Below are 26,266 nucleotides of genomic sequence, written 5' to 3'. Positions count from 1 at the left end.
TGTTCAAATACAAGTAAAAATTGTTTTCTAGCCTATCATACTAAGGTATTATATCAAAAATGATTCTTAAAGAATAAATAACAAGCAATTTGTATGTTCTTATAAACTTGTTTTAATTTTTTAATGCCATCAAATCCTACCTCAGCGGCCCGAAGTTGCTTATAAGCAACTTCCAATATCTGGTTCCCCAATAACTCCCGAAGTTTGAAATCTTCAAAAATCCTTAATTTGGAGCTAACAAGCATTGCTATCACGAAAAAATATTTTTTAGACATTCGGTTCTGGAGCGGGGCCGAAAGGGATAAAAAAGAAAAGGACAGCCTAGTTCGAAATTGTCTCGGACTTCTTTATTCTTTTATTTTTATTATGTCAGAAATTAAGCAGGAGAGACATCTTATGTACCCAGGCCTTAAAATAAATAAAGAAGAATGGGGAAACCTAGTTCGAAATTGGCTGGGCCTCAAGTAAGCCAGGCGACGTGGCTGCTGCTGCCTTAAAGGCCTGGGTACATAAAGCGGGGTACACACGATCGGAAATATCGATAAATGTCAAACTGTACAGTAACCAAAAAATATTTTGTGGTTGCCTGATGACTGACAAAAATTAGCGGCCACACTGGCAAGCAACCGATTATTTGAGCAAAACTGACAGTCAAAGCTGATCGTGTGTACCCCACTTCAATTCGGAGTGCTGCCACTTTACACAACAAATATCGATGATTTATCGATAAGTTGTGAAATAATCGATTTAGTAAACCCTATGCCCAAATGACTTTTATGGATCCCTAACGTCCACAGAAGAAATTACAGCTCCGATAGAATAGACAAAAAAGAAAAAAGTGCTAACAAAATTAAATAAAATTGCTAAATAACAGTAAATACAAAAACAACGACAACAATTTTTAGTGAAGTGGACGATTTTGAACAAATAAAAAGCCAATGATAAATGTTAAACAAGACAACGTAGAAGAAAATACTACACACAGGAACATAGTAAAAAAATCCCCTCTCCTTTGTCGTTCTTTCAACTGGAATTGGTCATTGGTTTGGTTGGTAGTATTTTTACGTGTGTGTTAGTAGTGTTGCAATAATTAAAGTTCTGGAAAAGTAAACTTCTTTGTACGTGCAAAGTTGAAATAATTAAAGTTTACAAATATATTTAATTTATGTAGGGTAAAAACGAGCTACCATTTATTTGCAAAAAAATAAGAATAGGATTAACTTTATGCACAATTCTATCATCCCCCGTTTGTGCATTGGAGGAATAAAAGCGAAAACAAGTTGACAACATACTCCTCCACCACCACCCCGTGGAATTTTGTGCATCCATACAAATCGACCAACCACCCTGATCCATAAGCCAAAAGTCAGCAACAACAACAACGCAAAACAATTTTTGCCCAGCCCCTTCTGCCTCCCTGCCTGCCAACACCATCCAACTCTGTGTTGTTTGTTCGTGGTGCAGCAAAGAGAAGTTTGTGTTGAAAAGAACAAACTCAGTTGATGGATCAAAATACCAGACCAACAAAAACAACATTTCTTCTATTCATCATCCACCATCAATTCCATATCCTGTGAAATTTGTTTTATATGAAAAAGAACAACAATAATCAGCTGTAGTAACACCTTCATCAGTCGGTCGGTTTGGTACGTTCATCGTGTTTACTCATCCTGGCTGGTGGTGTTTACTTGTACTTTTTCTTTCGTTTCAAATAATTTTATGCCAGCCTGTTTTTACATCCCTCGTCTGATTGTTACATCGTTGATGTTGTTTGTGTTGTGCAGTTATAGAGCAGGCAATCGTCCGTCTGTAATCATTGTTTGTGGAGAACATCAGCAGTAGAGCTCCCCTACGTATTTGGTTCGTTCGTCTCGTTTATTACACACATCCACTTTGCATCGCAAGGGGTCATTTTGTAAGCACCACTACCACCAACAACACAAAACAACCACACAGAGTCGTCGAGTCAGCCAGTGAAACAGTTGAGTGTGTGTGCGGCACGGGTTTGTTCACATTGTCTGTCGGTTCCCCGTGGTTGTCGGGTAATTCGTTGCTCTTCTTTATTTTCGTTTATATTCTTCTATGCAAGAGTTTCATTTGTCGGTGCGGAGTGGTTTAACGATCAACATTTTACATTTATTTGGAAAACTAAAATTAATCGGAAAAAAGTCTGCTCTTTCCTTAACCTTTTGGTGCTTTATAAATGTTGATCTGATAATTTTTATTTCCCACAGAAATAGTAAAAAAATAATATTTAAAATAAGAAAGAATTATAACAAGGAATTGCCACCATAAATAATCACATAAAGGAATAAAGAAAACAAAAAGAACTATACAACAGAGATTAAACATGTCAGCCGACTCGGATATGGAATATTCTGATAATGATTGTGAATATGATGATTACTATAATTCAGGTAAGATTTGATTTTAAATATATCTCCTATATGTATAATTTTCTAAATATCATTTTTTAAAATTTATTTCATGAGAATGAATTTTGAGTGCCTGAGAAGATCACAACAGCTTAGACTAACTTTTAAATATCATATACCATCGATGTTCTAGGGGATAAAGATAGGGGAATATGTAATAAGGGGATAAAGAAGGCGATACGGCTCAGGTCTGCTTTGATGCGGATTTGCCAGGTCTGTAACAGCATTGATACCCAGCAAAATGTTCGATGCCAAAGATGACATTCAATCATGGGTGCAAGTGATCTAGCATGTCATCTTTTTAGCATCTTCATCGATGAATTTTATATGAGCGTGGACCCCAAAAGATGACGTTCTTTTCTGGATCCTAAGCATGTCATTTTAACCAATGCGTTGACATGTCATTTCCACCAATGCTTTGGCATGTCATTTCCACCAATGATTTGACATGTCATTTCCACCAATGCTTTGGCATGTCATTTTCACCAACCCCATGAAATTTTCATGTCTTGTTTGGAAAATGGAAATGCTGTATTGAAATATGGTTTTCATGGAAAACAAAACTCTTTATTAATTCAAACGAATTCATGAAATAATTACAATTAATTTATCAGTTTAGTTTTTCAAAAGTTTACATCCAAAATTGCAATGTAATCACCACCGCTGCAACGTAAAAGATTACTTCCTCCTTTCTCCACAACTGATATTCTTTCATCTTACAAAAGGTTTTTTTCAATTATCTTCCCATCACCAGTTCAGATTTCGACATGGACTCCAAATGCACTCCTTTAAGTATTTTTATTTCGTAAATTACTTTTATTTTATAATTTTGTTATTTTAGAACAACATTTTGGTAATTTATACTCTTTTGTTTAGTGACGGAAATATGTAGGGATCTACAACCCGGCTTGCTATAGGGATCTCTAAGAACAAAATGTAGCGAACGGGGAGGAGAGACTTTTTATGGAAAATACCATTTATGCTTAATTAATTTATTTTTAATTGTTTCTTTCCAAAAGTAGTTTCTTCTTTATTTTCAGATTCTTGTTCCTTTTCGTTTCGGACTTTTTTTCAAATTCCAAGAAGCGAGATTTGATTGATTTCATTCTATGTCAGATTTAGAACAGACAAGGGAACTTCTAAAATAGCAATGTGTGCAGTCCGATTCTATTTTTAGCTCGATGGTTGGGACTTCATATAATACCAATTGTTTAGAAGTTTTAGTTGTTTGATATGCAGGAAATGTAAGACAACATCACGACGACAGTTCTAACAACTTTGGTCTGTTCCAGAAACTGCAAGAATCTACTTATTTTTACTACGATAATAATTTTTCCTTTATGTTATCGGAAAAAATAGTAAAAAATAGTAGATTTTTGCAGTACTGGAACATACCAAAATGACAATAAACAGGTGTGTAAATAAAAACACAAACATCATCTCTATTGGATCGATGGAATGGGTACAAATGCTGATGAAAAGATCGGACCTTTCACGACATCCTTTGCATTGGTTCAAATCCTAATGAAAAGATCGGATCTTTCACGACTTCCTTTGAACCAATGCAAAAGATGACATGAAATCACGTCATCGCAAAGAACCCCTTCCGTCAAATTTTGCTGGGTATGCATTTATGGTTTCACCCTGTCTTTCTGAACATCTGGGTAAGATTACTATTTCAAGCACCATTTTGACTAGATTATATGATTCGGAACTACCGGGACAGCAGCCACTCTACACTCTATTGTGTTTATTTTTGGTAGTATGAAAATGTAGCTATAGATGGCGGAGAAGAGAATGGTGCACGCTTATGGAGTAGTGAAAAGCAAAGGTGAACAACTAAACTATGACAAGTCCTAAGCAAGGAAGCCTGGGATAATTAAACCGATGTCTGATAAGAAAGTAAGACAATCTGCATCATAGGTGCCAAATAGTCAATATCTTGTTGTATATTACATGAGGTACACACAAGATAGATGCTTGACGGTCTACAGTCGTCAAAACCATTATCATTCCATCTTGAAGTTAGGAACATAAACGTGCAGTAATGATACCACAGTGATTTCCGTCTCTACTTTATATGTCGGCGATCTTGTCCTGGATATGCTGCAGATTATTCGAATTATTGACCGGCCAACTGAGAGCCACACCGTGCTCATTTATGAGCAAGTTCATTTCCCCCGTATTCGGCCATCGCCGGGAACACAACAAAGTTTTACTATTCAGAATTTTTTCATTCTACATGGTTCATGTATTGCAACCAACTGGGATGTCTTCCTGATAGCTAAAAACACCTTTTGAAAGACTGTATGCATTTCTGATGAGTGGGTCGGTAAGGCCGTCAGGTGGAGATCTACTTCCAGCCTTGTGTTGCTGTCCCAACTTTAGGTTGGGTTGTTGTTGTAACATAGGTTTGATGCTGGTCCGAAACGCTTTTGATTTCGGTTAGATTCGGTACAAAGAACCCGCTGCCGTGGAATTGAGGCTAGGTTATTGTTTTAGCAGATGCTGGGTTTGATGAGGATGAAGCAAAGAGGTGGTTTGAAACAGTCCTCCACCCGTAACTACTCTGGATTGTCATGGCAGCTGACGATGGGCATGCACTCCGAATTCAAAAGATAGTTGTTTATGGCAACTGCGATTGCATCTGTGTGAATGCTATTCAAACCTGCTTAATGGCTTCCCGATCTAGAGGTTCCCTCTTGTAATGTTGGACCCCCTTTCTAGAACATGAAGATGTCTCATGACATGCCTGGGTTGTTGTTGTTGTAACAGTGTTAGTTATTTTGTTTGCATGTTCGTTCAGGAAAGTGGCTGCTTAGATGAGTAGGTTTGGCAGGGCAGTTGAATAGGTGCTTAGTATCGTGCGGGCCCATGCCGTACACTGGGCAGATGTCTGGCACGGTGCGATCGATTCCCGTCCAATAGGAATTTAGGCGACTGCAATATCCTGAGCGTAATTGGGCCAAAACTACTCTGGTTTGTCGTGGCAGCTGACGCTCCTCAGCTTTACAGGCCTTGGCAACTGCATCCGTGTGAATACTATTTAAACCTGCTTGATATGCTTGTTGATCTAGGGGTTCTCTTCTGTATCGTTGGACCTCTGCCTCTAGAGCATGGATATACTTCCTGATCTGCCTGTATGTGCCGGGCCTATCCACAAGATGGTGATTGGGATGGCTCACACGGTAACAACCAAGCAGTTACTGCAACGAAAGCATCTCATTATGTTGCTTTACTGGAAGAATCTTTGCCTCCTCATGTAGATGGTCCACTGAAGATTTGAGGAGGCACCCTGTTGCTGTTCTCAGGGCGGCATTCTGGCAAGTTTGAATCTTTTTCCAATTCGTATCGCATAATCTCGGGGACCAGACTGGCGCCGCATAGCTTACCACAGACTGACCTATCGCGTTATATGTGGTCAACAAGGTTTCTTTATATGCACCCCAAGTGCTGCCGGCTAGGGACTCGAGGACCTTGTTCCTACTTTTCAGTTTGTCGCAGATAGCTGTGGGGTGCGCGCACGACGTGAAAGTAGTGTCGAATGTGACCCCTAAAATGTTGGGGCAGTTTGTGGTCGGAATTCTGCTACCGTCGACCACGACATTCAATTCTCTTCCAAACTGCGCTGTCCATGTGGTGAACAGAATGGCTGTTGATTTTGTGGCGGAAATCTGCATATTGCTCGAATGGAAAAAGGTGGTAAGATCGGTTAAATAGTTGTTCAGTCTGTCACAGATGTCATCAGGATAGGTACCAGACGCCAGGATCTAATCATCCGCATACGTGACGATCTCGATGCCGTCTGGAGGGGGCGGAATACAGGAGAGGTAGAGGTTAAACAGTTCCGGAGATATCACCCCCACTTGGGGAACTCCCTGTTTCACTCTACGGTGCTTGGACTTCTTGTTCCTGAATTCCACGTACGACTGGCGTCCGCACATATAATTGACTATCCAACGTTTCAAGCTTGGCCGGAGGGTTGTCTGCTCAATATCCTCAAACAGCGTGGAGTGCCTGACTGTATCAATGGCTTTTGAAAAGTCAAGCTCCACCATCACTGTTCTATCGCACGGCCATCTCTGGTTGAGTCCTTGACAAATATGTGTGGTAATGGCGTGCAGCGCAGTTGTCGTGCTGTGCTGCTTACGGAATCCATGCTGATGATCGGCAACTTGACAGCTGTTTCTGATACTGGGGAGGACTAAGGTCTCAAGGGTCTTTGCTGCGGGCGACAAAAGCGAAATCGGCCTGTACGATTCACTTTTGCTGGCATCCTTGCCGGGCTTCCGTAGTGGGACCACCCTTCCCATTTTCCCGACTTCGGGAACAATGAGGGTGGATAGCGACAAGTTGAGAACTTTAGTGAGATACTCCACTGCCGGCTCATCCAGCTGCTTCAGCATTACCATGGAGATTTCATCAGGGCCCATCGCTATGGATGATTTAGCGTTCCTGATGACATTCGCAACATCATCCATTGTAAACTATGATGGTTCCTCCTCGGCAGGAAGAGATCTGATGCGACGTAATACTCTTCTCTTAGCCCTGTCACTCTCGGGGTGCTCGCCAAACTGTCGATTGAAATAACTTGCGCACCTCTTGGTCAGTCAACGTAACGTCGCCAAACGTGACTGAGGTCCTATTTTAGAGTGACTTAACCGTTGCCCACAATTCACCTATACCGGCTCCAATTTTGCAACTCTTCAAATGATTTAACCACTTGTTCCGCTTATGCTCGCTGACCAGCCTGTTGACTTCCAGTGTCAGCTCCCTGACTCTGGGGTCATTGGGGTTGGTTCGGCGAAGCTCATCACGCTCATTTGCTCAAGCCAACGGCAGCGGGTTCTTTCGTGCCGGATTGACCAGAAACCATAGTGTTTCGGCCAGCGCCCATAGTGTTTCGGCCAACCCAGCATCAAACCTATGCTTCTACGTAGGTTTCATGCTGCTACAACAACAACAACGCTCATTTGCTAATCCCGTCGCCTCTGCTTGGAAGTTTGGTCTTACTTCGGGTATTCGACCAGCAGGGATATGGCGAGCGGCTGCAGCAGTGATGATGCCTCGGAACGTCCTTTCCGCTACCCGAACATCAGAAGGATTGGGCAGTTCTCTGAAGCGGTGATTGACGAACTCTCTGAAACCCGGCCAATCAGCTTTCTTATGATTGACGAATGTGCGGCGTTCAGAGGTAATGAGATGGGGTGGTCTGCTAATGGAGACATTTATGGGGAGATGGTCTGATCCAAGGGAAATGACGAGTTGCCAGGTAACGTCATTTGTCAGACCAGGTGACACGATGGTTATGTCACAATGTTGTAAGCTACAGTTGTTGTTGAGCTTGGTTTCTTGCACCGCAGCGACCTTGATGCTCTTCCGAGTCATGAAATCTATTGCATTCTATGGGATTGGGACAACAAAGGCTGCGTGTGCGGTTTCCTTTGCTTTTCGATGCCTTTGCTTCCGAAGCTTTTCGTTGTGGTCCTGTTTACAGCGATATTATGTTTTCCGTGGACAAGTCCATGTTTCCTGGCATAATAGTCCAAAAGTTTTACTATGACCCACTGAAATGACTAGTGGGCGCGATATCTATCGAAAAGATATGACTCCCAAAATAAGATCCACTTCCATAAAGGACTATGTCGGTCTAGTACCTCCTCCGCAACACATTTGAACTTTAATCCTCATTTTTGTCGGCAAGCTCAAATGTCCAAAAAGGGCCACCAAATTCTGAAAATACCATAAATAAATTCGATCTGTCCGTAGATGAAAGTTGGAATTCACATAGACTGTGGGTATATCTCTGTAGGCAAAGCCGACTGATACTTTTTTACCTGTTAAAAATATTTTTCAACATTCGTGGATTTTTAGAAGAAAAAAAAATATTTGTTAATATCTGTGAATTTCTAAAAAAATTTTTTCAATGTTCATGGATTTTTAACAAATATTGTGTGGATTTTTGAAAAAATGTTTCAATTTTCGTGGATTTTTGAAAAGTATTTTTTAATATTCGGGGATTTTTAAAAATTATTTTTCAATATTCGTGGGCTTTTAAAGAATGCTTTTGAATATACGTAAATTTAAAAAAATAGTCCTAATTTGAAGCCCATCCCTCCAAATCAATAAAAATATTGACATTTTGAGTTCTAGGAATAACAACAACAATAACATGTTTCTTTCTCAATACATAATTCTTTTATCGCTTTATCTCAATTAAAGAAAGAAAAAGTTTCTTCATCTTTTGTTATTGTTGTTTTGTTTACATCGACATTGAAACAGGTAACCACCAATCAACCAGTGGACAATGAACCGTAATCTAAAGTCGAAAAGAACAACACTAACAATTGTGTAGGAAAAATCCCAATACAAGCCGGGTGTAAAAACAGCAAAAACAACAACAACAGGTCACACTAGAACATCGCCGTCAAGAAGTGGAAAAGAAAGGGAAAGAGAAAAAAGAAGCAATAAGAAGAAAAATAGTATCTCGTAGTCTAGTGTTAAGATGGTTAATGACCTCTTACACCATTAAGCAGCAGCAGTGGCTCAAGAATCAATGAGCAACTTGCTGGTGTTCCTGTCTTGTGTCTGTCCGTCCGTCCATGCGACCGAGTGCACGTAATATTGGTTATGGTAACTGCACGAGCATTGTTTTTGTTTCCTTTCTTGTTATCAGAAATTAAAGGAAAGTAGTTTCCAATAAGGAAGGTCTTGGTGGGCATTTGATTATTTCAATATACAACGTATTTAGGTTTATATTTGATTGAAACATTTGTGTTTGTCATCACCATCATCGTTTTTATTAACCAGACCACGGATTTCCTTTCCTTTAACCCTCAAACAATAATAACAATAAAAGCAATACACTACTCACTCATAGGTAGGATGGGGGACCCCCACCATAGATTATTGTCATCATCATATAGTAGGTAGTACATTGAACGACTTGCTGTGTGCAATAAAAAAGAAGTAAACAACAGTCAAGAAAACAAACGTAGAAAAAATATTAAAAAGAAAACAGCAACAAAATGTACGTGAAATAACAAAAACCTCAACTGAACTTGAAAATCTTACATTCGCACTTGAATCACGTTTTGTCTTTCTTAACTGCTGCAATTTCAAAACATACAGACCCCCACTCACCATAGATTGTGTATTTCTTTCTGCCACTGAGGAGGTATGTTGCTGTATGAAGCATGGTGTCACCCTACGTGGTATTTTATACTTTTATTGGGATATTTCATCATAGGGTCCAATACTTCCATGTTGCGAGAAGATTTTCAGTTGGCTTAAAAAGGGGTTCTCAGTATTTGTGTACCTATAATTGAGGGTTAGCCCCAATTTACATTGGGCGATTGTAAATTTGTTGTTGTTGTAGCAGCATATAATGCTGGGTTGGCAGCCGCTGGCCGAAACACTTTTGGTTTCGGGTCAATCCGGTACCTACAAACTGACAATTGCCGCAAGTAAACTCGCCTAATGTAAATTGGGACTTAGTAAAGGATTGTCTTTAACTTAACGAGAGTATGTACACTTTGGTAAGATCAAAAAGTATTTTTGGACGAAATCCGTTTCAAACGGGTTGTAGAATTTAGTACTCTTCGTCCGTCCCTCTCGAAGGGATCTACTGATTTGATCAAAACTTTGAAAAGTTTTTTTTTTTTGCAAATAATAAAAAGTAACTATATTGGCAAATAAACCTGGTAACAAATTTTGAAAATAATAAATAAAAATTCTAGATCAAGAAGATGGCCCATATCGGTCAACTCTTTCGGGTACCTCCCCCAAAGCGATCAACAAATTTAGCTAAAGAGAGGTGCGCACGATAACTTTATGGTAATAACCGATTTGGTCCATACTTTGAACGTGGTATTTTTTCTTCCGGATGTAGAATAGCTTCGAATATGGACTATGCAGGCTAATTCCTTCGGGTACCACAGAAATAAATTTTCAATTTTTTTTTTTCGCAAAAGCGTAGATTGAGTATACATATGTCTCGGATCGTTTTGAATTTTTTTGCAGAGGTTGTCCTCGCGGCCCCTCGTAATCAACTAGAAAAACTGATGAGTACGATAATTGACGAATTGGGAATCCCTAACGTACATCAAGTTACAAGAAGTCTATATTGGATAACACCATCGGGTACCTCCCTCAAACTAGTTGAAAATTTCGCTTAAGTGAAGTTTAAGGGCTGCTCGATCGTTCTGAAATTTTAACAAAGGCACTAGATAGATATTCTGTTTTTCGTGAGAGAGTCCATAATGAACCAAAAGCTATACAAATCCTACAGTGACTAAATAAAGTAGCAGGTGGGCACTATCGGATAGTGTGATTGACGTTGGTAAAACCTTTGCACCTCGTAATATTCCTGTCAAATATAAAGTTCGGATATGGACTATAGCGGACAAATAGTTTTAAAAATAGAAAATATTTTTCAATATTCGTGGATTTTTAGGAAATATTCAATATTCGTAGATTTTTAGAAAATATTTTTTTTTTTTTTTTTTGTGTTCAATGGTTTACCGCAAGATCTTAAGACCTTCAGTGGCTCCTTAATCCGTTATAAAATGAAGTTATTTGAACATTTCAATCGGAGTGATTTTGAAGATTAATAATTTTTCGACTAGTACAAATTTTTGTTATGATTGTTTATGTTCCTTATTTCTAATATTGCTTAGCTGATTACTAAACAGATCTTCATATTTTCTTTAATGACATCCTGTTAATGAATTTTAAGACTATCAAATTAAATTTATTGTTAGATTTAAGCTTTTGGAGTAGTGTATGTTTTGTAGCTTTTGGAACCGCTCTTGGCCCTATGGGCTAGGTTCCCATTTATGAAAATAAATTGAATTGAATTGAATTGAAAATAGAAAATATTTTTTCAATATCTTTCAATGGATTAAAATATTAAAACTTTTTTCTATATTAATTGACTTTATAAAAATATTTTTTTTTTAATATTTATTGATTTTTCAATATTCTTGGATTTTTAAAGAATATTTTTCAGTATTTGTGCATTAAAAAATGCAATATTCGTGGATATTTAAAAAATATTTTTTTTTTCAATATTCGTGGTTTTTTTAATATTCGTTAATTTTTAAAAGATATTCTTTTCAATATTCGTGGTTTGTAAAAAATGTTTTCTTTATCATTATTCGTGGATTTTTAAAAACGGTTTCCAATAAATAATAATAAATAAATATTCGTGGATTATTGAAGAATATATGTATATCAATATTCGTGGATTCAAAAATGTCAATACTACACCTTTCATGTAATTCGACTAATTTCAGCTGTAATTCGAAACATTTCACTTGTAATTTGAGAATTCCAATTGAATTTCGAATTACTTCATTTGTAATTTGAGAATTCCTATTGAAATTCGAATTAATTCATTTATAATTTGAATTTTTTCATTTGTAATTTAAATTCGAATTATTTCATTTGCAATTCGAATTTTTCCATTTGTTGTTTAATTTTTTTATTTGAAATTCGAGCTTTTCTATTTGTAATTTGAAATTAAAAACAAGTAAAAAAGTATCAGTCGGCTTTGCCGACAGAGATATACCCTCAGCCTGTGTATATAGAAAAAATTTGGGCGTTTGAACCGACAAAAATGTTGATTGGGATTAAGGATCAAAAGTTTTGCGAAGGAGATACTAAAAGGAATGGATCGACATTGACCATTATGGAAGTGGATCTCCAGCCACTACATTGATGCCATAGGGGATTTTTACACCCTTCGGGCTGTTTGCTCAAGAAGTATGGACCTGCCCCTAAAAAAACTTTTACCATCGTTATTGAAGCAGCGAATGCATGTTGCTTAAACAAAAATCAAAGTGATTCGATATCAGGTCTTAAAGTGAACTTATTCGAAATTTTGTGTGGGAGGTACCGGATGGAGTGGACACATATAGTCCATATTTGAACCTGATTTATATCTGGGAGATATATTAGGATGTGTAAAGTATGGACCAATTCAGCCCCCTCCCTTCATGAGTCACCGTACGAACAATTTTTCCGATCATTTTTGACATTTTGTGGGGGAGGTTCCTGAAGGAGTGGACCGATATGGCTTATCTTCGAACTTAAACTATGTTTGGACAAAATATTACTAAATCCAAATTTTGGACCGAATCGGCAGATCCGTTCTAGAGTTATGTTGCGCTCCAACCACTACACACGGTTTCATAGGGATTTTTTGAACCTTTCAGGCTGTTTTCTCAGGAAGTAGGGGTTTGCCCCTGATTGTACCGCCGTATGGGGGGCCGTTAATATAAGATGCTACAACAATAATCAAAACGATTCGAGAGCAGGTCCTAAACTGAACTTTTCCGAAATTTTGTGTGGAAGGTACCCGATTGAGTCCATATTGGAACCTCATCTAAGTTTGGTAGAAATTTCACGATGTGCAAACTTTGGACCAAGTCGGTTACTCCCTTCAAGAGTTATAGTGCGCACAAATTTTCCGAACATTGTCGAACTTTTGTGGGGGAGATACCGGAAGGAGTGGACCGATATAAACCATCTTGGAACTTAAACTAAATTTGGACAAAAGCCAAATTTTGGACCAAATCGGTTCATCCGTTCGAGAGACGGATCGACTCCAAATTGTCTGAAACCCATTTCGTCCAAACATACTTGTGGTCTAAAACCATTATTTCGATGAGGCACATTTTGCCCGTTAGTTTTCCATTTGGTACATAGATTGGGAAAAAAATCCCATTCTTAAATCTGTTCGACATACTAATTTTGGTTGTTGCGCGCAAAAGTTATGGCGGTTTCAATTCTGATAAAAAGAAAAAAAATCTTTAAAAGACTCTAATCATTATATTGAGAAACTCTCTTAATTAGGGGCTCCCTACATACTATATGTTTACTGAGGTCCCATAACTTTAGTGAAAAAGTTGTAAATTTTCGCGGAAATTAGGAAAGCATTTAAAACAATTGGTAGTTTACAATTTGTTCTAATAAAATTCAAGCTGTTTATGCATCTGAAAAATATATAAAAAAATATGTACGTAATCTATACATCGCGAAGATTCAAATGAAACCAAAACTATACATATCCGTTTAGCGGTTTGCATATTAAAGCAAAAAAACTAAAAATATATTGAGGAAATTTATAAAATTTTTGTAAGAGAAAATATTTATAAAAATTTATTTTGTGAGTTAGTTGAACAAAATGTAAGAAAAATAGGTCGGAGTTTTTCTTCTATTTTAGTTAAATTTCACGCAATAAATCACATTTTTTATTCTAATCACTTCTCGAAAACACGCTAACATCTAGCAGAAGATATGGATATCTTTCAAATAAATGTTGGGTTGCTTTAAATCGGGTATAATCTTGAAATTAAATTGTATCGGGTAATGTTCATTTTGAAATGCGTGTAAATCGCGAAATCCTCAAAATCACTTGATGCGCATGCGGTTTACCAATACAGCGAATTCTTCTCTTTTAATTCGTACACATTTGCCAGGATTTACTTTGGGCGCTAAGATGTAGCATCGTCTGCAGTTTAGAGTGCAACAAACTGTATAACGCTTATACACTATCAACCGTGAAAAAATACATCGATCTAAACATATTTCAATAAAATCCATCAAGAACCGTGGATGTAGCATCACACAGTATTTTTTGGATAAATCGGATACAGCTCCCATGCCATTAAATTTTTCAAACCGCTGTTTTCGCACAAACGCGAGTGATGATTCACTTTCTTGATTGAAATGGAAACGATCCACATAAAACGCGAATTAGTCAGCGATATTTTGAAAAACATTTTTCGCAAATTTTTAAATTTTTGCAGTAGCCATTTCCGCCGTTCTAGTAGATGGATTTTTACGATCTGTGATTCATATGATCCGGATCGTCGAAAAACTAAAATATCGCGGGGTACCAGCACACTCAAAACGATATTGTAAATACTGTACCCAAAAAATAGGTTTTTTAGAAAAAATATCGCACTAAATTTTGGCCTTTGGCAGTAGATTACTCTGCTGCTGTGTGGGCTACATACTCAATATACATATCAGATTATGCGAAATCGCGAGTTCTTTAATCCTATAATTGGTTTTTCGAAATATCCGAATGCGCGTCCCAGTTACATAAAAAATACAAAAAACACCTGAAGAAATCCGGCTTCAAAATGTCAGCATCCAAAAAAGGTGGATGCAGTGGACATTTTGGAAAGTGATACATTAGAAGTGTAATCTTCATTTTGTATTCTCCTACTTTTACTTTGGACAGATGTCCGTCATTTGAATGGTTTCATCAGAAATCGAATAGCAATGTAAAAAACCTGTTTAGCTTCAACGTGTTTTTACCTATGTTTTTTCCTTTACGCGGTCGTAACTACCACGTAAATTAAATTTTTTTGCTAAATTTTTGAGCTTTGTACAAAAACATCTAAATTAATCCAGCAATAGTCGTAGTTACTGGTAAACTACAATAGTTCGCGTATTATAATAGTGCAATCCTTGGCTTCATGGAAACTAAAAAATTTTGACTTTTCCTCATATACCCTCGTTAGCATAAATGCTGAGGGTATAAAAAGAATTTCAATAATCGTGGATTTTTAAAAAATATTTTTCAATATATTTGGATTTAAAAAAAAAATATTTTTCAATATTGGTGGACTTTAAAAATATATTTTTCAATATTCGCGGATTTTTGAAAAAAAAAAAATATTTTTCAATATTTTTGTGGCTTTAAAAAAATATTTTTTAATATTCGTGGATTTTTAAAGATTTTTTTTTAATATTCATGAATTTTTAAAGATTTATTTTTTAATATTCATGCATTTTTAAAGATTTTCTTTTTGATATTTTTAAAGAATACTTTCAATATTCGTGTATTTTTAAAGAACATTTTTCAATGTTCGTTGATTTTTAAAGAATATTTTTCAATGATTTTAGATTTTAAAAAATGTTTTTGAATATTTTTAGATTTTTAAAAATGTTTTTTAATATTCGTTGTTTAAAAAACATTTCAATATTAGTAGATTTAAAAAAATGTTTTTCAATATTCGTAGACTTTTAAAAATAATTTTTCAATATTTGGAGGTTTTTAAAAAATAATTTTCAATATTCGTGAACGTTTTGAAAATATTTTTGAATGTTCGTGAATTTTTTAAAACTAATCTTCAATATTCGTAAACATTTAGAAAAATATTTTTCAATATTCGTAAACGATTAAAATATATTTTTCAATACTCGTAGATTTTTAAAAATATTTTTCAATATTCGTTGATTTTTTTAAAAATATTTATCACTATTCGTGGATTCTTAAAAAATATTTTATTATTTTTTAAAGTTCGTGGATTTAAAAAAAATATACATTTTTTGAAGTTCGTGGATTTAAAAAAATATTTTTCAATATTCGTGCATTTTAAAAAAAATATATATTTTTCAATGTTCGTGGTTTTTTAAAAAATATGTTTTAATATTCATGGACTCTTATATTTGGATTTTTAAAAAAATATTTTACAATATTCGTGGATTTTAAAGAATATTTTTCAATATTCGTGGATTTTTGAAAAAATTATTTTTCAATATTTTTGTGGTTTTAAAAAAATATTTTTTAATATTCGTGGATTTGAATTTGAATTTTTAAATATTTTTTTTAATATTCGTGAATTTTTAAAATTTTTTTTGTTGATATTTTTAAAGATTGCTTTCAATATTCGTGTATTTTTAAAGAACATTTTTAATTATTCGTCGATTTTTAAAGAATATTTTTCAATGATTTTAGATTTGGGGGTTTTTAAAAAAGTATTTCTCAATATTCGTGAGCTTTTTGAAAAATATTTTTGAATGTTCGTGAATTTTTTAAAAAAATCGGATTCAATATTGTAGTTTAAATGTCCCCAAATACTCCGACATTTTTAATTTTTTCGGCACCGCCAGACCCATTTTGATAAGGTGGCTGCTACAGATCTCATTGTGGAACCAACTATGCAGATGTCATATCTGAACCATGTGTTGTTTAGTGCATAGTGTACTATCTTTATAAGCCCTTGGACCTCCTATGATCTTTCCCAGTATGTTAGTAAATAAAGATTCCCCTCCGATATAAATGCTCTTTTTAGTTCTTTTATAAAGTGTCTCTTCAGCTCGTTTTTAAAAAATTCCTTCAGCTCGTATATAAATACGCTCTTCAGCGTGTCTATAAAGACTCTCTTCAGTTCATCTAGAAAGATTTCCTTCAGGTCCTTTATAAAGACATACTCCAGCTCTGAAGGATTTATACATGACATCGTAATATAAAAAAACTGCGTAGTGTTTCCTTAAGAGTTTACTTGGGCGCCATATTTCACAATTATTTAAGCAAACAGCTAGTGGTAAAACGTCCATTGACGAAGAAACGAATACCAAAGTAGGTAAAAATGCATTCGAATTGTATGGTCGAGTGATTTCGAGGGTACCCAATGAAACATTAATTACTCAAGTCATTTTTCGAAAAAAAAAAATTTGGTGTTTGTTTTACTTTTTCTTCTTCTTGATAAACTGAATCACAGAAAAATACAAATACAATACCTATTTTGTTTACATTCGCATTTGTTTCAAAAACAATCCCCCCTCCATAGTTTAGTGATTTATTGTCTTTGGATAAATAATAAATAAAAATTATTAATAACTGATGGTATGTACCAACGATATACGAAATGTTTCCATGATTCCAAAATGTCTACCTACAGCACTTTGATTTGTTTTTGTTTCAATTTACAAAATAAAAGAGACGATGGCGGCGAGGAAGACCTGAAGTGTGCTGTCTGCCGGCTTGTTGGGGGTAAAACAATATTGCATGCGTTATGTTATGAACGTTATGTGTCTAGCGGCGACATCACATCATCATCGTCGTCGTCATCACCATCACATCGGTTTATGGTAGATAAATGTTAAATGCCGATGTAACCTTCATAGTGTTTACCCAACCATTTGAACAAAAAACAAGGTTCATATAATCAGTTTTTTTTCTGTTCTCTTTTTCCGCTATCGGAAAATAATAGCAGCGAGTAAATATAAGCGTTTCTTCATAAAAACAATGTTTGTCCATGCATATGTATAGCTCTTGCAATGGCATTTTATTATATGCCGCTGGGAAACGTTTTTTTTAGTTAGAGTAAATAAATAAATTAATCGATAGTTTCATCGATGCGTAACGTTTCTGCATTGAAGTAGGCATGAAAGCCCACGACTGAATTAAAAGGTGAATATAGAATGGAATTTAAGGAAGTGAACTATAGAAGAAAATTATTGTATTGATTTTTCAAATTTTTTAATGAAATGTTTCCCGAGAACATTGCGTCTACCAAAATTCCCTTCAGCTCGTCTATAAAGACTCCCTACAGCTGGTCTATAAAGACTCCCTACAGCTCGTCTATAAAGACTCCCTTCAGCTCGTCTATAAAGACTCCCTTCAGCTCGTCTATAAAGACTCCCTTCAGCTCGTCTATAAAGACTGCTTTCGGATGATATATAAAGTTTCCCTCCACTTTCTTTCCGAAACTTTTTTCCCTATGTCATTATCAGTAATGTGTCATCATCTGTAATCAGCTGCAATGTGTGTATTTAATCTGCAGGTCAAGGAACTTATTCAGCCTACAAATAATTGAGTTTTGATTTAATCGGATTCAACCTGTTTTAAAAATATTTCCGTATACGATTCCACATCTAAATCATTCACGTTTATTTAGGCAGGTGTTTGGCAAAATATTCTACTTAATTTGCATTTGAATTGTTCGGACACCTGGCGCGTTATGGCAACAACAGTAAAATGTAATTTTTTTATATAAAATGCAAAGGTGCACTGACCTACATACCTACCAACCAATGGGTGAAACAGAACTGCAATTGAAACAAAAAATTAAAAAAAAATAGATAAGATTTTGATAATTTACTTTACTAAGATATGACACGTCTTCAATTTCTACCCCCATCCCAAAGAGGTGGATTTGAAGCCAATACCAATATTTGATCATATTTCTTTTTATATTTTTAAGTCCTCAATTTTATTCATTTAATCAGAATTTGTATCTAAATATATTTTTCTCCTCTTCCATTACAGGTGAAGATTGTGATGTTGAACACTTAGATCCCAAGAAAACAGATCCAGAATATTTCGAATATGAATGCCTGACAGTTGAAGAAGTTGAAAAGTTACTCAATGAATCTGTTGAAAAATTGAATACAATATTACAAATTACACCATCATTGGCCAAGGTGCTGTTGTTGGAACATCAATGGATCAATCAGGTGGTAGTTGATAAATATCGACAAAATGCCAATGCCTTGTTGGTGGAGACACGAATAAAACCTGCTTGCAATAATACAGATCCCTCATTAGAAGTAGATAATGTAGCGACAACAAGTGCGGCTGCGGCAGCTACAACAACAACAGCATCAGCAACATCAACAGAATCTTCCACATCATCGCCCACAACAGCAGCAGTGGCGGTGGTAACACCACCATCCCTGGGTACCCTTAGTACTTATAGTAAATCGCCAACTACCACACCCACAGCTAGTAACAGCAGTAACAGTTTATCCCGTAGCCAAATGATGTGTCCCGTATGTGCAACAGTCCAACAGGGTGACAAGTTCTATAGCCTATCCTGTGGCCATTCATTTTGTAAAGATTGTTGGTCCATGTATTTCGAAACACAAATATTCCTAGTAAGTCCTCACAAAGTACATGGAAAATATCGAACCCATTCTTAATGAAACACTTTTTTTGCTTCCAGGGAATTTCCACTCAAATCGGTTGTATGGCTCAAATGTGCAATGTTCGTGTTCCTGAAGATTTGGTGCTTACACTGGTAACACGTGCTGTGATGCGTGAAAAATACCAACAATTCGCTTTCAAAGACTATGTGAAGTCACATCCGGAATTGCGTTTTTGTCCCGGTCCCAATTGTCAAATTATTGTCCGTTCCCGAGAAATTGCACCCAAGCGTGTTGTGTGCACATCGTGTACAACTTCGTTTTGTTTCAAATGTAGCATGGATTATCATGCGCCCACAGATTGCCAAGTTATACGCAAGTGGCTTACCAAGTGTGCCGATGACAGTGAAACGGCCAATTACATCAGTGCCAATACCAAAGACTGTCCCAAGTGTCACATTTGCATTGAAAAGAACGGTGGCTGTAATCACATGCAATGTTTTAACTGTAAATACGATTTCTGTTGGATGTGTTTGGGCGATTGGAAGACACATGGTTCCGAATATTATGAATGTTCACGGTATAAGGATAACCCTAATATCGCTAATGAATCGGTACATGTACAAGCCAGAGAAGCCTTAAAGAAATACCTCCATTACTATGAACGTTGGGAGAATCATTCGAAATCAATGCAACTGGAACAACAGACACTGGATCGTTTACGTCAACGCATCAATGAGAAAGTGATGAAGGGTCGTGGCACCTGGATTGATTGGCAGTACTTATTTAATGCTGCTGCATTATTGGCCAAATGTCGTTATACTTTACAGTATACCTATCCATATGCTTACTTTATGGAGAGTGGTTCACGCAAGGATCTATTCGAATATCAACAGGTGAGAAGGAACGAAAGTTTTAGACAGCCCGAAGGAAGTTTTTTAGTCTTTATAGACAAGCTGACGGGAGTCTAAATAGACGAGCTAAAGGGAGTCTTTATAGACGAACTGAAGGGAGTCTTTATAGGCGACAGAAGGGAGTATTTGTAGACATGCTGAAGTGAGTCTATATAGAAGAGGTGAAGGGTGTCTTTATAGACATGCTGAAGGGAGATTTATGGACGAGCTGAAGGAAGTCTTTATAGACCAGTTGAAAGTTGTCTTTATAGACGATCTGATGGAAGTTTTTATAGACGAGCTGAAGCGAGTCTTTATAGACAAGCTGACAGGAGTCTTAATAGACGAGCTAAAGGGAGTCTTTATAGACCAACTGAAGGGAGTCTTTATAGACGACAGAGGGGAGTATTTATAGACATGCTGAAGAGAGTCTTTATAGAAGAGGTGAAGGGTGTCTTTATAGACATGCTGAAGGGAGACTTATGGACGAGCTGAAGGGAGTCTTTATAGACCAGTTGAAAGTTGTCTTTATAGATGATCTGATGGGAGTCTTTATAGGCGAGCTAAAGCGAGACTTTATAGACAAGCTGACAGGAGTCTTAATAGACGAGCTAAAGGGAGTCTTTATAGACGAACTGAAGGGAGTCTTTATAGGCGACAGAAGGGAGGTTTTATGGACATGCTGAATAGAGTCTTTATAGAAGAGGTGAAGGGTGTCTTTATAGACATGCTGAAGGGAGACTTATGGACGAGCTGAAGGGAGTCTTTATAGGCGAGCTGAAGGGAGTCTTTATAGGCGAGCTGAAGCGAGTCTTTATAGGCTAGCTGAAGCAAGACTTTATAGACGAGCTGAAGCGAGTCATTATAGACTAGCTGAATCGAGTCTTTATAGACTAGCTGAAGCGAGTCTTATAGGCGAGCTGAAGCGAGTCTTTATAGGCGACCTGAAGCGAGTCTTTATAGGCGAGCTGAAGCGAGTCTTTATAGGCGAGCTGAAGCGAGTCTTTATAGGCGAGCTGAAGCGAGTCTTTATAGGCGAGCTGAAGCGAGTCTTTATAGGCGAGCTGAAGCGAGTCTTTATAGGCGAGCTGAAGCGAGTCCTTATAGGCGAGCTGAAGCGAGTCCTTATAGGCGAGCTGAAGCGAGTCCTTATAGGCGAGCTGAAGCGAGTCCTTATAGGCGAGCTGAAGCGAGTCCTTATAGGCGAGCTGAAGCGAGTCCTTATAGGCGAGCTGAAGCGAGTCCTTATAAGCGAGCTGAAGCGAGTTTATTGGCTAGCTGAAGCGAGTCTTTATAGGCGAGCTGAAGCGAGTCTTTATAGGCGAGCTGAAGCGAGTCTTTATAGGCGAGCTGAAGCGAGTCTTTATAGGCGAGCTGAAGCGAGTCTTTATAGGCGAGCTGAAGCGAGTCTTTATAGGCGAGCTGAAGCAAGTCTTTATAGGCGAGCTGAAGCGAGTCTTTATAGGCGAGCTGAAGCGAGTCTTTATAGGCGAGCTGAAGCGAGTCTTTATAGGCGAACTGAAGCGAGTCTTTATAGGCTAGCTGAAGCTAGTCTTTATAGGCTAGCTGAAGCTAGTCTTTATAGGCTAGCTGAAGCGAGTCTTTATAGGCTAGCTGAAGCGATTCTTTATAGGCGAGCTGAAGCGATTCTTTATAGGCTAGCTGAATCGAGTCTTTATAGGCTAGCTGAAGCGATTCTTTATAGGCGAGCTGAAGCGAGTCTTTTTTGTATGCGAGCTGAAGCGAGTCTTTTTTGTATGCGAGCTGAAGCGAGTCTTTTTTGTATGCGAGCTGAAGCGAGTCTTTTTTGTATGCGAGCTGAAGCGAGTCTTTTTTGTATGCGAGCTGAAGCGAGTCTTTTTTGTATGCGAGCTGAAGCGAGTCTTTTTTGTATGCGAGCTGAAGCGAGTCTTTTTTGTATGCGAGCTGAAGCGAGTCTTTTTTGTATGCGAGCTGAAGCGAGTCTTTTTTGTATGCGAGCTGAAGCGAGTCTTTTTTGTATGCGAGCTGAAGCGAGTCTTTTTTGTATGCGAGCTGAAGCGAGTCTTTATAGGCGAGCTGAAGCGAGTCTTTACAGGCGAGCTGAAGCGAGTCTTTATAGGCGAGCTGAAGCGAGTCTTTACAGGCGAGCTGAAGCGAGTCTTTATAGACGAGCTGAAGCGAGTCTTTATAGGCGAGCTGAAGCGAGTCTTTATTGGCGAGCTGAAGCGAGTCTTTATAGGCGAGCTGAAGCGAGTCTTTATAGGCGATCTGAAGCGAGTCTTTATAGGCGATCTGAAGCGAGTCTTTATAGGCGATCTGAAGCGAGCCTTTTTAGACGACATGAAGCGAGTCTTTATAGGCGATCTGAAGCGAGCCTTTTTAGACGACATGAAGCGAGTCTTTATAGATGAGTATAGGAGTTTTTATAGACGAACAGACTGGCGTCTTTATAGGCAAGCTGAAGGGATTTTTTATAAACGAGAAAAAGGGATTCTTCAAATGAAGGGAGTTTCATGTACGAGCTGAGTCGTTATAATCGGGCTTTATAGACGGCCAGAAGTGAGAGTTTGACATAAACGAGTGTTTATAAATGATCCAAAATGAGTCTTTATTGACGACGAGAAGTTTGTTATGTATACGAACGACAAAAAGAAAAACAAATCCGATCAGACTTTATAAGCGACGAGAGGAGTCGTGATAGACAGCCATAAAAGAAGCGTTAAAGGCGGTTGGAAAAAGAGACTTTGTACAATGTTGATAAGACTCTTTATTTGCGATTTGAACATAATTTGTTTAGAGTTTTTTTTTATAACTCATATTTGCTTTACTTTCAGGCTCAACTTGAAGCTGAAATTGAAAATCTGTCATGGAAAATTGAACGTGCCGAAACCACAGATCTAGGCGATTTAGAAAATCAAATGGACATTGCTGAAAAACGGCGCACTACATTGCTCAAAGACTTCTTCCCGGTTGAAGCTTAAACTTCCATTATACAAATACACAAAGAACAACAACAACTAAAAACAAGGCTTCAATAATTTCAACGCGAACAAATAATTCAAGTATTTAGACAAATGACAAAAGAAAAACAAAAACAAAACAAACGCATGATAATATGCAACAATAGAACTCCTTAGTATTTGCCAATAATTATCATCAGCTACTATACATATATACAAAAATAATTTAAATTTAGTAGATACAAATCATCATCATAAACAAAACAATATTATTTTGTTTTAAAAACTCAAACATTTTTAGTTTAAACTGCAATATAAGATTTTAAAATCTGAAAATTAAAAAATTAATTATAACATACATTTAGCTTAGGCCATATATAACCTAATACTATTAACGAAAACAACAACAAGTGATCTAATTTGATAGAATTTAAAGAAATGAAGAAATGCATTTCGCAAAAAGAATCAACATGACAGCCCAATAATCATAACATAACTAAGACCTCCCCCTCTCAAACATTACATTTGCAACCACTTGTCTCAAAATGCACTTAGACATTTTATAAAAATAACAAAAAACTCATACTCGTACATTTTTATAATAAAAAACAAATATTAAAATTTATAATAAAATACATTAGGTTCATTAACAAATTAAAAACAAAACAAAATGTAGCTATGTTTTGCAAACAAAATTATTAAATTAAAATTCTCTCATAACAAATCAACAAAAAAACCATTTGTATTCGAGAATAACAAATTAATTCGTCACTTAGCAATGAATTTTCGTATAAATGTAACAAAACAAAATTGGCTATTTGTCGGGCCTCTCTCTCATGTGTATTATTTTAAAAACGAAAAAAGTATTTTATAATATTTTATTAAAACAAATTATTTGTATGGGAATATTTTCTTGTAATATTAAGATAAGTGATTCATTTGTTTTTTTTTTTTGTAATATACTTTTCCGTTTATTTTCACCTAATTTTTCTTCTCAACTGTCTTTTAGTTTTATTTGTATTTTTTAGTTTTTTTATGATAAAATTATAATTGTGTATTGTTGCAATACATATTGACTGAAAAGCAATTTGTTTTATAAAAGAAAAATATCGGATATGCTTTAATTATTATTTTTTCATCTATCTATATAATTTCCTTCCTGTTATATTAATATTTTAATTCTGTAAAAAAACAACACATAAGAAACTATATATTTTGCGTTCCTTTTCTCAGAAATTGGCTTTATATAACAACATTGTACATTTTTATTATTATTTTTATAAATGTAACTAAAATATTTTAAGGAAAATAAATTTTAAATATTCATAAATAAATGTGATTAAATATATGGAAATTTTCTTTGAGGTGGATTCGGTAAATGATGCGATTTTCGTATTATAAAAAAAACCAAAAATATCATTAGCGAATTGTTGTAGCCTTAGCCTATGTCAGTCTTTTTAAGAGGAGCTGAATAGACGAACTGAATGGAGTCTTTATAGAAGAGCTGAAGGGAGTCTTTATAGACGAGTTGAAGCGAGTCTTTATAGACGAGTTGAAGCGAGTCTTTATAGACGAGTTGAAGCGAGTCTTTATAGACGAGTTGAAGCGAGTCTTTATAGACGAGCTGAAACGAGTATTTATGAACGGGCTGAAGCGAGTCTTTATAGACGAGCTGAAGGGAGTCTTTATAGATGAGCTGAACGGAGTTTTTATAGACGAGCTTAAGGGAGTCTTTATAGTGAGCTGAAGGGAGTCTTTTTAGACCAGCTGAAGGGAGTCCTTATAGATGAGCTGAAGGCAATCCTAAAGCCTAGCTAAAGGGAGCCTTTATAGAAGAGCTAAAGGGAGCCTTTATAAATGAACTAGAGGGAGTCTTTACAGACGAGCTAAAGGGAGTCGTTAAAGACGAACTAAAGCTGTCTTTATAGACGAGCCCAGGATAGTCCTTAATGACGAGCTAAATGGGGTTTTATAGAAGAGCTATGGGAAGTCTTTATAGACGATCTGTAGACTGTATAGCAAAAGAAATCTGCCCAAATAACATAGGTTTCTTCAGTAACCGTCTGGTACTATGGTTAATCAGATTCATATGACGTCGTATGATAGTGCTTAATAATGCCTCTGGTCAGTAGTCGAACTCACTTCCCTCTCATGATCTTTTGGGTGCAATACGGGCTAACAATCACCGAGCAATCCTTTAAAATCCGTTAATTGAAACACGTAGCCGTGGTGTTATCTCTATAACCCAAACTCCACAACAAGTCGTGTTGTAAAAAATATCTGCAGTAAAATCCTCTGTGATCTCAGTACACTCATACCTCTTTATACGGCATAGATACGTTCCCAAAATAACGAAATAGCGAAACGCCGTAAAGCGAGGCAATACAAATTCATATTAACAGTAAGAGATGGGTTCCGATTTATTTTAAAGATAAGGTTTCAATTTACAGTGGAAGTAAAAATATGCCTATTACATCGTGGTTTTAATAAAAATCAATATGTAAAGCAATAAAAACAAGTAAAGCATGAAAATTAAGTAGGTATGTATGTAATAACAAAAAACCAAAACAATTCATATTTGGCCTGTTCCAGTACTTTATAAAGTGGTAAAAGTTGTAAAAGTCGTAAACGTTTTTCATATAAATTTTGTGTACGGGAAGGCAAAATGTCATGGTAGAACAAATACAAGGTAAAGTTAATACTACAAAAAATACAACTCGAACAACAACCACAAAGGAATTTGTTTTTGTTTGTAAACCTTAGTGTCAACGTAAATGTAAACAAAACAAGGAAATGTCTATAAATTATTGGAATTTAAAAAACTAATAATTTTTCACATTTGATTGAATATTTTGGAAAACATGAATGAAAACTCGTTAGATTTTCAATTTGAATGTTTCCATATCATTCCACTAAATGCATAATTTCTCGCAGAAAGTAGAATACTTGCAAAAATGTTTCTGGTCTCTGGTAATTCATTGAAAAAAGAGAAGATGTTTCAATCATTTGCTTTTGAAAACAAAAAAACACATGTTTATTAGGGCTTTATTCTTTTCAAGTTTAACAAAATACCACACATATTAACAAATATTGTACCGCCTCTATAAGAGGTGTTATAGTGTGCGGCATGCCGTTCGGACCTGGAGGAGGTTACATGTCAATGATATGAAGCCGTCTTTATGGGAAATAGTTTTTTTTTCTGATGAATAAATTTGTTCTTCAAAAATATATATCCCTAATATACATCGAACATAGAAATAAATAAATAAAATGTCGAATGGAATTTGACACTAACACTACAACCCAGTTCAGTCAGCTGGGTATTGCT

The 26,266-nt window shown here is 36.2% G+C and overlaps 1 protein-coding gene across 7 annotated transcripts; it reads left to right on the top strand.

The window, feature by feature from the left end:
* Positions 1-759: 759 nt before the first annotated feature.
* On the top strand, positions 760-24,282 carry ari-2 (E3 ubiquitin-protein ligase ari-2). Of its 7 annotated transcripts, none has more exons than XM_073988887.1 (5): positions 760-1,118; positions 2,235-2,417; positions 18,508-19,115; positions 19,184-19,999; positions 22,813-24,282. In XM_073988887.1, exons 2-5 carry the CDS (start codon positions 2,351-2,353, stop codon positions 22,957-22,959), a joined length of 1,638 nt encoding a protein of 545 aa, XP_073844988.1. In that variant the 5' UTR covers positions 760-1,118; positions 2,235-2,350; the 3' UTR covers positions 22,960-24,282. The 7 variants fall into 7 exon arrangements, with proteins under 7 accessions (XP_073844988.1, XP_073844993.1, XP_073844991.1 ...); XM_073988892.1 differs by having other exon boundaries at positions 770-873; XM_073988890.1 differs by having other exon boundaries at positions 770-1,048.
* The last annotated feature ends 1,984 nt before the right edge of the window (positions 24,283-26,266 follow it).

This window comes from Musca autumnalis, unplaced genomic scaffold (genome assembly GCF_047663935.1).
Source record: "Musca autumnalis isolate F117 unplaced genomic scaffold, ASM4766393v1 scaffold_5, whole genome shotgun sequence".
NCBI classification, from domain to species: Eukaryota; Metazoa; Arthropoda; class Insecta; order Diptera; family Muscidae; genus Musca; species Musca autumnalis.
Note: the sequence above shows the minus strand (reverse complement) of the source record. Positions and strands in the feature narration are given on the sequence as shown.

Excerpts from the sequence above, each read along its gene's own strand:
- ari-2 (XM_073988887.1), top strand. The coding sequence starts at position 2,351 with ATGTCAGCCGACTCGGATATGGAATATTCTGATAATGATTGTGAATAT. Across the intron at positions 2,418-18,507 it reads TGATGATTACTATAATTCAG|GTGAAGATTGTGATGTTGAA; the intron begins GTAAGATTTGAT and ends CTTCCATTACAG. Across the intron at positions 19,116-19,183 it reads TCGAAACACAAATATTCCTA|GGAATTTCCACTCAAATCGG; the intron begins GTAAGTCCTCAC and ends TTTTGCTTCCAG.